The 13,766-nt window shown below is 51.7% G+C and overlaps 1 protein-coding gene across 2 annotated transcripts in view; it reads left to right on the top strand.

The window, feature by feature from the left end:
• Positions 1–13,766, top strand: part of Capzb (capping actin protein of muscle Z-line subunit beta) — a 99,668-nt gene that overhangs the window by 74,853 nt on the left and 11,049 nt on the right. For both annotated transcript variants that reach the window (XM_032895454.1, XM_032895451.1), the window contains exons 5-6: positions 13,210–13,351; positions 13,637–13,753. In XM_032895454.1, the coding sequence (XP_032751345.1) occupies positions 13,210–13,351; positions 13,637–13,753 (259 nt within the window). The remainder of the gene's footprint in view (positions 1–13,209; positions 13,352–13,636; positions 13,754–13,766) is intronic.

Here is a 13,766-nt window from a genome sequence, read left to right as displayed (position 1 = left end):
CCTGTCACTTCTACTCTCCCCCAAGTCCCAAGGAAGTTTTCTGTCTTCGATGGTACAGCCAACCCCACGGAGGGAATGCGAGAGAGCAAACTCATGGACCCGTCTTGTCCAGCTTACAGTCAGAAGGTCAGTGCATGGCCTGAGACCTCACTCTGGGGAGGAGCTTGGAAGTGAGCGCTGCGGTGCGGGGCAGTGGCTCCTCACTGCTGACGACAGGGCCTTCGCTAGCCAGAGCAACCACAAGAGGCTGCTAGGAGCCCAGCTTCATCACCTTGATCTTTCAGGTTCTCAGAGAAGACAGGGACCTGCCCTACTCCAGCTCTCTGTTTGGATCTGGCCTGGCCTCTGGTTCTGCCCCAAACCAGATGTTCTGACTGAGAAGGGGGGCTGGCACCACTGGCCTCCGGAGCTGATTACTCCCATCTGGACCAGACATCTTGCCCTGTGCTCTGCGATCCCTGGCTCTTAGCTCAGAGCAGATAATACCTTCAAACATGCGGTTGCAATTTATTGGCCTTATAAGTTAATTTTAGGGGGTGTGCAATTGATTGAAATCAAAACTTAATGAAGGCCAGAGTCTGGGGGTCCTGGATCAGTGTGGGAAGGAGCCCTGTGTTCTTGCTTTGTCTGGGGTCTGAGAAGATCTTCAAACGCTATAATTAGCTTTTCTAATCAACCCTGCTTTCCTGGAAGAACTTTACAGAGTAAACCAGGGTTGATGTCCCTGTGGCAGTGACAGAAGCCCAGGAGCCTCTGCAGGAGTAGTCGGGGTGCTTGGTAGATGGCCTTTCCAGGCTCCCTAATTCCTGTTCCCAGGATTTGACATCTAAGCACCCCTGGCCCAGCAAGGAAAGGAGGGAGAGCAACACATTTGTATGCTAAAGCCTGTCACCTTAGTGTCCTAGAACCCCAAAACTACATTCCCCTGGGCTGTGTGCTGTAAGGTACAGCCCTCCTGGATGGCACTCAGGGCCCACTCCTTTGGGACAGTTGGAAGTGACAGAGAGAAGTTCCCTGGGGAAACCCTGCAGAGTTGAGAAGCCATGTTGGAGCTGAGGATGGCCTCCTGTCTCGAGGTTCAGGCACCACCGTGAAATCATCATCCCATTCCATGAGTCTGTGGAGGGTGTGCTGGGGGCCGGCCTGGCTCCTCTCTACCCTTCCTCACTGAGTAACTTGGGTATAAAGTTGGCTTCCCATGACACACACTTAACTCTGCACTTACCATGTAGAGCCCTTCTGAGTGTCTGAGAGGGGTATGGGGCTATTTCAGTGGTGGCCTTGTCACAGGGACAGCTGTGCATCAGTGCCACAGGCCAAGCTGTGCTCAGCCAACACCCACATAGCAAGGCATCAAATAAATGTCTGGGAGCTAGAGTTAGTGATTCTTGTGAAATCTCCCTTGGGGTACAGCGAGGACACAGGCAGGCACTGATGGTTCCTATCATGGTAGCTGGAGCGGCTGTTCAGCAGTCATTTATAGAGAGCATCCCATGGTCTGGGCCAGGCTTTGTACATTCAGCCAAGATAGAGCCAGACCCAGCCCTGCCTCACATGGCTCCCACCCAGTAGGCTGAAGAAGCAGAAACAGGACCAAGACAGACAAATGGACAGATGCCTGCACCATCTTGTAAGTACTGAAGATGAGTCACAGTAGATTCTGAGGGAATAAAGAACAGGGGCATGCTGGAGAAGGTGGCCGATGGACACATCAGGGCAGGGACGTGCTGGTGCTGGAGAAGGTGGCCGATGGACACATCAGGGCAGGGACGTGCTGGTGCTGGAGAAGGTGGCCGATGGACACATCAGGGCAGGGACGTGCTGGTGCTGGAGAAGGTGGCCGATGGACACATCAGGGCAGGGACGTGCTGGTGCTGGAGAAGGTGGCCGATGGACACATCAGGGCAGGGGCACATCAGGGCAGGGACGTGCTGGAGAAGGTGGCCGACGGACACATCAGAGCAGGGACGTGCCGGAGAACAAGCTGGGGTGATCATCAGGTCTGCCTTGCATAGGTGGAGAGCTGCCAAACAGGCTTGAGGCCGTGGGCTCTAGAAAGCCTGCTGGTTAGACCAACCTTGGCTGCTGTGCGTGTGAGTCCTTCGACTCTGGGGCCAGCCTACTATCCCCTAATGAGGTGTAAACTGTAGAAATGTCTTGTGCAGAAGTTGCACACCCAGGAGTTGTGGATTTAGCTCAGTGGTAGAGCGCTTGCCTAGCAAGCACAAGGCCCTGAGTTCGGTCCCCAGCTCTGAAAAAAAAAGAAAAAAAAAAAAAAAAAAAAGAGTTGCACATCCCTTATAAGATCCTGAAGTCTCATAGCTGTTAAAGCAGTGTTTTCAACCTGTGGGTTGTGGCCCCCTCAGCAAACCTCTATCTCCAAAAGTTTTTATATCACAATTCATGGAACAGTAACAAAATTACAGTTGTGAAGTTTTATGGAAGTCTGAGGACCATTGTGGCAAGGGACACACAGGTAAACTCTGGCCACCTGGGTCCCCAGCCTTCTCCCTCTTCCCATTCTGATGTCTTGGCTGTGAGTATAGCTCTGTACTGGGCCCTGTGGCCCCTCCTAGCACATCCTTGAGCCAAGGCATTGCATAGCCGTGAAGCAGGCAAGGTGACCCACGATTGTGCTGAGCAGTGGAGAAGGCATGGGCCTAATTTAAGGGCAGTTCTAAACAGAGCCGGCAGGGAGAGGTGCATGGTCCCATGGGCACTGGCTCAAGGCGGGCTTCTGAAAGGCTCCATGGCCCTGGCATGTGGACTGGAACAGAAAGACCCAACAAAGAAAGACTGGCTGGTTCCAAGGCTCTGGCTCTCCCTCACTCTGGCCAAGTGAGGTGTGTAATTCAAGGCCCTGTGCTTTCCAGTACCAGGTACTGCCGGCCCAGAACCTTGGTCTTGTGTTCAGAGTTCCCACAACAGGCTGAGGAGGAAGAGGGAACCAAGTCAACATGAGACAATGGAGAACATGCAAGAAAATAAAATTCTAGAGCTGGTGAGACCAGCATGTAACAGTAGCCCTCTCCCTGTCACTTCACATAGGTCTTCAGCTCTCAAAAAGCATCTTGCCTTGTGGGAGCGGCTAAGGACCCAGGCCCATGGCAGTTGAGTTGTAATTGAGTGGGAAGATGGGTTAGTGAGGACCCTCTACACCCTTGAGTGGATTGAGCTCTCCTGGGGATCTCCGACCTGCCTCCCCAATCTCCATCCTGCTACTCTCAGATGGGTCTCCACTGTGGTTTCCAGAGCCCCTGTAGAACGTACCATTACACCTCCAGGAGACTAGTGTTGATGAGCCCACTCCCATTCCCATCGTCTGGCCCCGTCGGGGATTGGTCACCTTGGTGTGTAAGCATTGTCTGAGTTTCATTGTGAGACTACAGTGGGGGATTGTGTGCATTGTCTGAGTCTCATCTACTTGTAAAAAATCAGATGGAAAGCAGGAGTATGTGGAAGGGCAGATCGTTTATGAACATGATCCCTCAGAGCCAGCATCAGGGACTTTGATTCCGCCCAAATTCTGGGTTCCTATAACCATATGGCATTCAGTCACGCTCAGGTTTCTGCGGTTCTGCATGCTGGAATAAAACATCTCTGGATAGCTAGCTCCCCCACTGTCAAAGCTTCGTCTCTGCAGAGTGCCCCACTCCCCTGGCCGAGCTGCCTCCGAGGCAGTCGATAGGCAGACAGAACAGTGGTTGCTTGGGACAGGTGATCAAGGATAGAGTCCCATGATGCTCCTTGAGGCAGGGGCTTTCCTTCCTGAATTCCCTGTAGAGGTCTAAAGTGGCGTTCCCTGGCTCCTGAGCCACCAACAGGTTCCTTGCCTGCTCTGATTTCCTGGGGGTTTTCATGTGTACATTTAATTACAGCCTGAAGGTTGTATGTCACTTGCCTGCAGGTGGGATGTTCCACGAGGCCAGTCAGTCTGGTGCTGTGGCCACAGAATATAAGCCTTAACCCAGCCGTTCCAGACAACCATTCCAGCTGCCTCCTTCCCAGCCTGTGGCTTACACACAGTCCCGATCTTTCTGGCATATAGTTTGGTTTGCTTGGGGTTGTATGTATGCGAGTTCACACATGCACAGGCTCATGTCCTCTTGTATGTGTGTAGGGAAGCATGCGTGGAGGCTAGAGGTTGACATCAAATGTTTTCTTCTATTAATCTCCACCTTATTTTTTTTGAGACAAAGTCTCTAATTAAACCTGAGCTCACTGATTAGCTAGCCTGGCTGTCCAGCGAGCCCACACTACCATGGCCAGCTTTTTTATGTGGGTTGTGGGAATCCCAACTCACATGTTCATGCTTACATAGCAAGCACTGGGTCCACTGAGCCATCTCCCCAGCCCCTACAGTTTTTCTAACTCTGAAATCATGTATTCAAAGCCTCTAGCCCAAAACAAATTTCAAAAAAAAAAAAAAAAGCAGCTTTGGTTAATTGAGATGGTTTGGTAGCCCCAGAGCCCTGAGTGTCACCTTGCTCAAGGGCTGGTCTCCACAGAGCTGGCTGCATTTCTGTGAGGAGTGTCCAAGCAGGGGCAGTGAGTGCAGTGTTGAGTGCAGATGCCTCATCAGATCCCCAAGCCCCTCCAGTCACACGGTTGTTTCCAGAGAGGTCTTCATCATTTCCCTTCAAGTCAAAAACCAGAAGGCTGGCCATAAAGAGAGGCCATAAAGGACAGCAGCGGCCCAGATGTCCGTGTGTGAGCATTGGCTGGCATTAAAGTCGCGCATGCCTAAACCCATCGGAATGCTTGCTCAAGGGATCACTGCACCTGTGTGTACTGGAAGGAATTTCCACTGAATACCTGCCCCAAGTTCGTGGGCAGACTGAGACATGTTCTATAAACTGTGGTGAAAACAGCTGTTCACACATAAACAAGGGTGACCTGGTTTCTGTATCATATCTGAACTCAGCTATTCGAAGCCAAGGTTAATTTCTCCATTTTGTGTGTAGCTAAGACTAGCTCCCAGGGCCATGGAGCTGGGGTTTCGCTCACATGAAGCAGCACTTCCTGTTTCTGAGGGAACGCCTCCTGGGCAGTTCAGCGCATATAGGGAGCCAAAGGGGAATATTCCATGCTGCCAACAGCCACTGAGGCCAGGACTCTTGACCTCTGTCTGTCTCCTGTCTCTAGACGCACTGTCCACGTACACCCTTCAACTGAGCTGGTGTAGCCAGTCAGAGCACCTATTGCTTCGCCCTTGAGTTGCGGACATCTGCAATTCTCTGGGCTTCTCTCCAGTCCGTGTGGGCAGCTCCTGGGTCCTCCTCTTGGCAGAAGATAGGCAAATCGGGAGTTTGTAGCCAGTGAGTGCAAAAGGAGTGTTGGTCACACAGATAGGAGGCAGCCAGGCTCAGAACCTCTCCAGGCACCCTGGAGGCTCTTCTCTTCCTGAGCTGAAGTTAAGTCGCTCTCACGTGTGGGAAACAGTACCCTTCTCACATCAGAAGGATGTGAGGGGTGGTCCAAGAAGCCAACCACTGTTGGTGACCGACGACTTGGCACTTTCAGTCTGGGGAGGGACATGAAGAAGTTACTGTCTAGGAGTTAGAACCTCAGTTCCTGGTAGGATGGCTCTGTTCTGTGGTTTTTTCCTCCCTACCACAAACTCTGTCATCACGAGGAGAGCCTCATCTATGTGACCTTGTCCCTGCCATGTCCACATGGTGATTAGAGTAAAAATGTCCCAGAGGCCAACTGTGACAGACAGTCTGTGCTACTAGGTAGTGAGGTCTCGGAAGACTGTGTCCATGACAGAAGGGTGAAGAAGGCAAGGGGAAAGTTTGAGAATCCAAGAGCAGCTACCCCTGCCAGCCTGGCACTAGATGAAGGGCACCCACCAGTTAGACCATTCTGACAGGGTTACTAGACCCTTGGGCACCTTTGCAGCCAGCCTCCCTTAGTCAGTGGATCTGTCAGAGATCCTTTATCTTGTTCTGCCTTCATCTTGACAGAGGTGCAGAGCATAGCTCCTCCATGTTGACTTCAGTTTCCTCTGCAGGGCCTTTGCTGGGGCCTCCGTGTACTGTCCAGAAGGCACACTTACTCTCCTGCCTCACTTCTCCCTCTCATATATTCTGAGTCACAGAGACCTCTGGGAGGGTGGTCCGGGGCTGTAGTAACAGCAGACTCTGAATCCACGGGCAGAGTGGGAGCAAGAGGCTGGCAGCAGGTGTCACTGGGGTGGCTGTAGGCTCAGCGTGTGCCTCGATGTGGCCTGCTGAGCCGTGTACTGTTCTCCCCAGCGCTCTGGTTAACGTGAGGCTCAGGTATTAGCTTGCTGTTCTCCCACCATAAGGATCCTGACGAGCTGCAGGGTGTTGGGCAGGTAGATGGGTGACAGGAGGAACACGCTGCACGATTGAAAGACCGGAAAACTCTTGGAGTCCGTGGGAGCCATCTTGAGTTCTGTGGGAGGACGGGGTAAGGAGTGTGATGTTCCTGTTCCAGGAGGTTCTAAAAGGCAGAGCTTTCCGCTGCCAGGTGTCCGAAACAAATGTTTGACAGAAATGAAGGATGTTATGAACCAATTCTACGGAGTTCAGTATCTACCTCTTCAGCCTTGTGCAGCCCCAGGTCCCGGGAATCGGGCCAAGAGACTCTTACCAGCTCCCTGATTTCCACACAACCACACAAGGAAATAGTCTTTGGCACCATGTTGGTACCAATCAATATTCCCAGCCTTGTTTTTGGCCTTATTTAGTGTGTGTGTGTGTGTGTGTGTGTGTGTGTGTGTGTGTGTGTGTGTGTGTGTGTGTGTGTGTGTGTGTGTACAAGTGTCCCAGCTCCCTGATTTCCACACAACCACACAAGGAAATAGTCTTTGCACCATGTTGGTACCAATCAATATTCCCAGCCTTGTTTTTGGCCTTATTTAGTGTGTGTGTGTGTGTGTGTGTGTGTGTGTGTGTGTGTGTGTGTGTGTGTGTGTGTGTGTGTGTGTGTGTGTGTGTGTGTACAAGTGTCCTCATGAGAGGCCAGAGGAGCCCTTGGGTGTCTTCCCCTACTGCTCTCCACTATTCCCATGAGGCTGAGTCTCTCACTGAGCCTGAAGCTAGCCTTTGAGTGAGGGTAGCTGGTTAGTGAGTTCCCAGGGTCTGCCTGTCTCTGCTCCCCAACACTAAATTGACAGGCAAGCACACTTCTGTGGGTATGCCTGGCTTTTCTTTTTTGTGGATTGTCGTTTGTTTTGGATTTTTTGTTTTGTTTTGATTTGATTTGATTTGATTTGGAGACAGGGTCTCACTGTGTAGCCTTGTCTAGACTGGAACTCACTCTGTAGACCAGACTGGTTTTGCCTGCCTCTGCCTCCCAAGTGCTGGGGTTACAGAGGTTTCCACTACATCTGGCCTCAGCTTTTCTTTTCGTTTTTAATTTATATTTTTTTAATGTATTCGTTTTGCATGGGTGTGCATATGGAGGTCAGAGGACAGTTTGTGGGAGTCAGCTCTACCCTTCCTCCTTGTGGGCCCCAGGGATTGAACTGTCAGGCTTGTCAATTTGGGTGTCTTTACCTGCTAAGTCATGTCACTGGCCAAGCCCCACTTTTTATGTGGGTGCTAGCGACTGAAACTTAGATCCTCCTGTTTACACAGAAAGTTCTCTCACGTAGAGAGTGGTCTCCCAGCCCATACCTTTATTTACTTCAGACAGGGGCTTGCCCAAGTTGCTTGAGAATCACTCGAACTCTAGACGTTCCTGCCTCAACCTTCTGAGGGATGGGCTTATATCCCTGGATGTCCTGACTTTATTTAGTAAATAGAAGAAAATCCCCACGTAGCCTCTTTGAGGCTTCCTTTCTTCCTCAAGCCTCTGACATGGCTGGATCAGTAGGCCTGGTCAGTATCATGATTAACCCAGGTCTGAGTCTGCTGAGTCTCATGGCCCGATCCCAGTTGCCCAGGCAGAGGCCCGTGGCTGAAGAGAGGCCCCTGGGAACCCTAGAACCACAGTTTGTTTCTCGGATGGTGCAAAGTGTCCTGGCCTTAGCCTTACAGCCTTTTTCGAGGCTGTGGCCCGGGACTCATGTGAAACCTTTGCATTCAGACCTGGCCACTGTCCCAGGAGGCAGGATTGTAGGCCAGCTTCCAAAGCCACTCAGGGCCCATCTCCTCATTCCATCTGCAGCCGGGCTGGCCAGGGCTGCAGATTGGGGGGGTCACAGTTACAGCTCGGGCTCCCACAAGTTTCCATCCAAGGGCTCTGTACACCTCGGCATCAAACACCCCATAAAGCCCTCGGGCCGGAATGCCGCTTTTACTTCTCTGAAGTAGGCCATTTTGAGTGTGGTATGTTCTGCCTTTTGGTTCTGCAGTGCAGATGTGGCGTGGACTCTGTATGTGACTGATGGTATAGCTGGAAAGAGGTTTTCAGGGAGTAATGCCCTGGAGCTCAGAAGACAAGTCGTGATCCATTAAGGATCTTAAGGAAGGTGGAGTACGCTCATGTAGGTGCATACTTGTGACTAGCCTCACTGGCAGTGGCCAACCCCTCCGAGGGTCTTGCCTTGTGCCTCCTGCCTCATTCAGTGCACAGGTGCCCCTTGTGCCCCAAGTCATTTAGTGGTCACCTTGTCATCCTCAAATGAAGGAACTATAGCTTCTTCTCCTGAAACCCTCATTTCTCAAGTCCCACCAGCTACACGACCACACCACAGGTTTGTTCTCCTTTGTAGACAGCCAGGGCCACCAGGGCTTCTGATAAGACCAATGGCTGGTGTGTCTGCTCCTCTGACACCAGCAAAGATAATGACTCACACACCCATACACTCAGAGACACAGACACACACGCATGCACACACGCATGCACCCTTGTGATCTGTCACTGAGTCTGCTGTGAGGCTTTCTAGGGCTCAACTCCTCCCTTTATGGCCCAACCGTGTCCAAAGTGACATCTCTGGTCCTCCTGAGAGCTAGTTCCTGTCTCCTGCTTGGAGCGGACCACTTGGCGTTTGGGTTGGGTGTTGTGATTACCTCCCTCTGTTCTTCCCCTTCCATGAGGGAGGAAGGGAGGCCTGAGAAGAGCCTGTGCTTTCTTCTCTGACTAAACACCTTGCTGTGGGAGCCCTGTGGTCTATCCCTCCTGGACCCCTCTTCCTCAGGCCTTAGAGAACTGGGGGTTTTGATGTTGTCAGAACCTCAAGTTAGAGTTCAGAGTGGTATCCACTGGATGCCCTAACTTCTCAGTGCTTGGCCACATTGGATTCCTCAGTCCTGTTGACCTGTAAGGCCCGAGAGCAGGCCTGGAGCCATGGCCAAGCCACCTCATTGAAATAGCATGCTCACATTTAAACAGAATTAATACTATTTGACTCATTAAATGTACAAAGGCCAATCAAAGTGCTTCCATGTGTGTGCTGTTAGTTCTGGCGGGCAACGCCTCCCCTGGCTTCATGTGGTTTCAGACAACATTTTAGCACATTCTTAAAATACCCACAAAAGCCTTTATGTAAAACTCATAAATGTGAGCCACATAAAATTATTTGTTTCCGTGTTTCATGTCGCCATGATCAAAGTACAGTAGGTAAGAGTACGTTTTCAAAGCCTTGTTGAGGTCCTTCTTTAATTAATGCTTCACGCACAGAGTGAAACCATAAACCATATAATGGGGGTACAACTGCCTGAGCACCCCATGACCACCTCCCTTCTGACAGGGCTTGCCAGCAAACCTGGGGCTTCTGAATGGCACTCCTAATCTCCCTGGTTTCAGTCCCTTTGTATTAGGCCATCTTGTTGAGACTTGCAGTTGAGTTCCCTGGGGTCCCCCTTCTTGGTGTGTGTAATCAAGTCCATTCTTGAATTGTTGGGGCTCTGTCTGAGGAACCAAGTCTCATCTTGTCTGCCCTGCTCCAACAGAGAACACCCCAGTTCCTGGGGACAGCGGGTGTGGCAGGCCACTGGCAGCATGGCCTCTGCTCTGTGGCCAGTGGGGAATCTCCCAAGGGGACACCAGCCACTGTGGAAAAGGGCTGAGCGTCAGCCGCCTTGTGAAAAATGCCACACTCGCTTGTCCTGGCATCGGCCCTTACCGTTACATAAAAGTCCAACGACTCAACAAAGACTGGAAGAAACTTTGGAAAAATTAGATTTGTGGGAAATGTCGATTTATGGTATTATGGGATGATTTTTAAATTTATTTTTCTTGAAAGTTTTCTAATTCAGGGAGGGGAGCCCACAAGGAGGTCACCCTCGGGCTTATATTTCCACCTCCTTCAGTTCTAGCATTTGAAACTCTAGACCCAGCCAGTGTGGCCTGGGGGAGAAGCTGAAGTACCTGAGAGACACTGCCCAGAGCAGGGGCCAGGTTTCCGGCCGGAGTGCAGAGCTGAGACAGCCCGTTCCACCTTATAAACACTTGCAGCACTGAGGATGTGTCCTAGGGGATTCACTTTAGGTCACCTGGTACTTTTGTACTGGTCACTGGATAATGTTGACAAACGCTTTCAAGGCACTGTGTCTGCTGGTCCCCGCCAGGGCAGCCTGAGCCAGCTCACGGAAATGGGCCTGTGACAAGAACAACACGACAGGAGGCTTTTCAAGCAGTACATGGAGGAAGGATGGTGGTGGCCTGTGCTCTGCAGGGCCAAGTGGGCAGAGCAGGAAAGGAAACATCCGGCAGAAGTACTTTTTGCTTCTACTGTGGGCTGTGCCTCCTCCTCTGCTTAGAGCAGAGGCCCCAGAACTTGAGAACTTGTGTCAGAAAATCTCCTGCTGCCACCAAGTCTCATCCAGCAGGGTTGTCCTAGAGGTGACTAGTCCATCTCTGCGTACCCCAGGGCCATGCCTTAGTGTGTGCACAACCCAGGAGACATGGCTCCTCAGGTCCCAGAGCACAACAGTTTGTCTCTCTTGTGCTATAGGGGACAGGGACGCTTGCAGAAAGTTTCAAAACAAGATAAAGTATTAATGCCCTGGGGTAGGTAGGGTCCACAAGCCCCTTGTTGGCCAGCATCCTGGATTTACCAAGGGATGGTCCTGAGCATTGTCCCGTGGGTGCCCATCTGTGCCTGTGAGCCATAGACTTGGCCCGCAGACATTTAACCGGTGTCTACTAGGCGAGCCTGCTGTGTCCCACCCTGGCTGATGGACATCAATACCAGAAATTGTTTGATCCTCCTTCACAGTAAAGGTGAAGCCTGGGCCAGTCCTCGGAACCATGTGTGAAGGGGCTAGGAGTCGGGCAGAGTGGCACCTCCTCAGGAAGTAGGAGTGGAAGGCAGAGCAGCCATTGCACCTGCACTGTGTGACTACAGGGGCTGGGGGTGGGGAGATCCGTGTCCTTGGCAGGACAGGAACTCTGGTCTTGCCTCGGCTGTGCTCTGGTGTGTATCTTGTTTGTGGGCGGCGGCAGGGGTGTGTGTTTTCAAATCAAGATCAAATTGCAGAAAAGGTGCGACTGGACTGGTACCCGCAAGATGCCCTGGTGGATGCCCAAGGCCTTGGTAGAAATGACAGGGTAGTTACACGGCCTGTGCACCTCTGATTGTAACACCTTGTGTTGCCGTGAGACAGGGCCTTGCTCTGCCGCTCTGACTAGCCTGGACTCAGACTGCAGGAATCTTGCCTTGGCTTCTCAGATGCTGGGCTGCCAGACATGTGCATCCGTCTCTGGGATGACTTAGCGTGGGAATCCAGTGTGAACCAGCAGCACAGTTCATCTTGGCAAATCAGAGGAGGGAGAAAGCCTGTGAACGTTTGGTGTACATGGCATTCTTTCTTCCATCAGAGCCTAAAGGTGTGGAGCTATAGGCATGGAGCTGACGCCCCAAGGACTCCTTCTCTCCCCTCATTTTCCATGTTAATATTTATCATGTGGCTTTTTTATTGTGTAACAGATTTTTTGTGACCTAAGCCACGGGTGCTTGTTAATCTTGAATATACTTTAATTTCAAAAGCAATAGTTTTCATACCAGTACCCCAGCACTCAGGAAACCAAGGCAGGAGGATCTGAAATTCAAGGATTCTTCTTGCCAAAGCCACCCTCTGCACCCCAAATAATCATTTTTGGGTGTACACTACCCTTTTTCTCTTCAGTGCCCTAGCATATTGTCCCTGACTACATGGGCTAATGAAACCAATCAAAGCAGCACTGGCACCAGCCCCTGTCTGCCTGAGGCCCACCATGAACCTGCTGTGGGGCTGAGGCTCCATCCCCACGATGCTAGCCCTGAGCTCTGCCTGCTTCACTGATGGGCTCTACCCGAGGTTAGACACTGGGTTTCATGGTGAGGAAAATATTGGCCACAAGAGATGCAGTTTCCTGGGGTTGGTTGGTTATTAGTGGAGTGTGAGGTCATAGCAGCTGGACTCATGTCTTAGCGGCCATCCATCCGTCACCCCTGGGTTTGGGACCCTAGCCGAATGGCCTCAGGTTCTTCCCCTTCCTTTTTGTTTTGTCAGATTTGTGGGCTTTTTAGTGTTGACTGACCCTGAGGAGGAAGTGTTGTCGCCCCCCACCCTCCCACACACACACACTCACACACACACACACTCACACACACACATACATACACACACACTCACACACACTCTCTCTCACACACACATACACACACACACACACACTCACACACATACACACACACACACACTCACACACACTCACACACACACACACACACACCCTCACACACTCACACACACACTCACACACACACTCACACACACTCACTCACACACTCACACACACACTCACACTCACACACACTCACACACATACACAGCCCTTCTTCTGTTGGTTCTGGGTTCTCCAGCAAGGCTTTCTGAAGTGCGATGTGGAGCAGGCTTGCAGACAGCCTTCCTGAAAGATAGAAATGTTAAAAATGCTTGATTCTGGAAGCAACCTTTCACAGCGATGGCCAGCTCTGTGCGATGACGAGGGCACACTGTGCTGGATCCTGGAACGGGGAGGAAGCCGAAGCCCAGGGAGCTCAGGAACCTTGTCAGAGACAGCGCTCAAACTCAGGACTGGCTTTCCTGGCTCCCAAGCTCTTGGTTTTCTGCTTCTGCAGCCTTAGGATGGTCAGGCCAGGTCAAAATGTCAGCCCTGGGCTCTTGTGTGGAGGGTTCTTAATCCTACACAGGTGTCTGGAGTGTCTTAAGAGCATCATTGCTACAACAGTGTGGGACCCAGGCCAGAGGGCTGGAGTCCCAGAGCTCGGCTCGGCATCTAACGGTCGGTCCACGGCGTCTCTTGCAGGTATTTTGAAGGTGGTGTCTCATCAGTCTACCTCTGGGATCTCGATCATGGCTTTGCTGGAGTGATCCTCATAAAGAAGGCTGGGGATGGATCAAAGAAGATCAAAGGCTGCTGGGATTCCATCCACGTGGTGGAAGTACAGGTAGACAGCGTCCCACCCCAACCGGCAGCCAGCCTCCCGGTGCAGGATATGAACCCACCAACTCCTACACATACCCAGAGCCGTGTGGGTAAAGTCAGGGTGACATGATCATTGACGCTGAAAGTCCCCAGAGAACTGAAGGCACGGTGACAGTTCTGCCTCGTGCAGACATGGGGATCTTCTAAGAGAGGAATGGCCTTGGTGTCAGGAGGGGGGTCGGTGGGGCTCCATGTCTCCCTCCTCAACTCAGGTTCACAAGGTTATTTTCTCTATCTTGTCCCCCAGGAGAAGTCCAGTGGCCGTACTGCCCATTACAAGTTGACCTCCACAGTGATGCTATGGCTGCAAACCAACAAATCCGGCTCAGGCACCATGAACCTGGGAGGCAGCCTAACCAGACAGGTAGAGCTTTCAC

This window comes from Rattus rattus, chromosome 1, assembly GCF_011064425.1.
Source record: "Rattus rattus isolate New Zealand chromosome 1, Rrattus_CSIRO_v1, whole genome shotgun sequence".
In the NCBI taxonomy this organism is placed as follows: Eukaryota; Metazoa; Chordata; class Mammalia; order Rodentia; family Muridae; genus Rattus; species Rattus rattus.
Note: the sequence above shows the minus strand (reverse complement) of the source record. Positions and strands in the feature narration are given on the sequence as shown.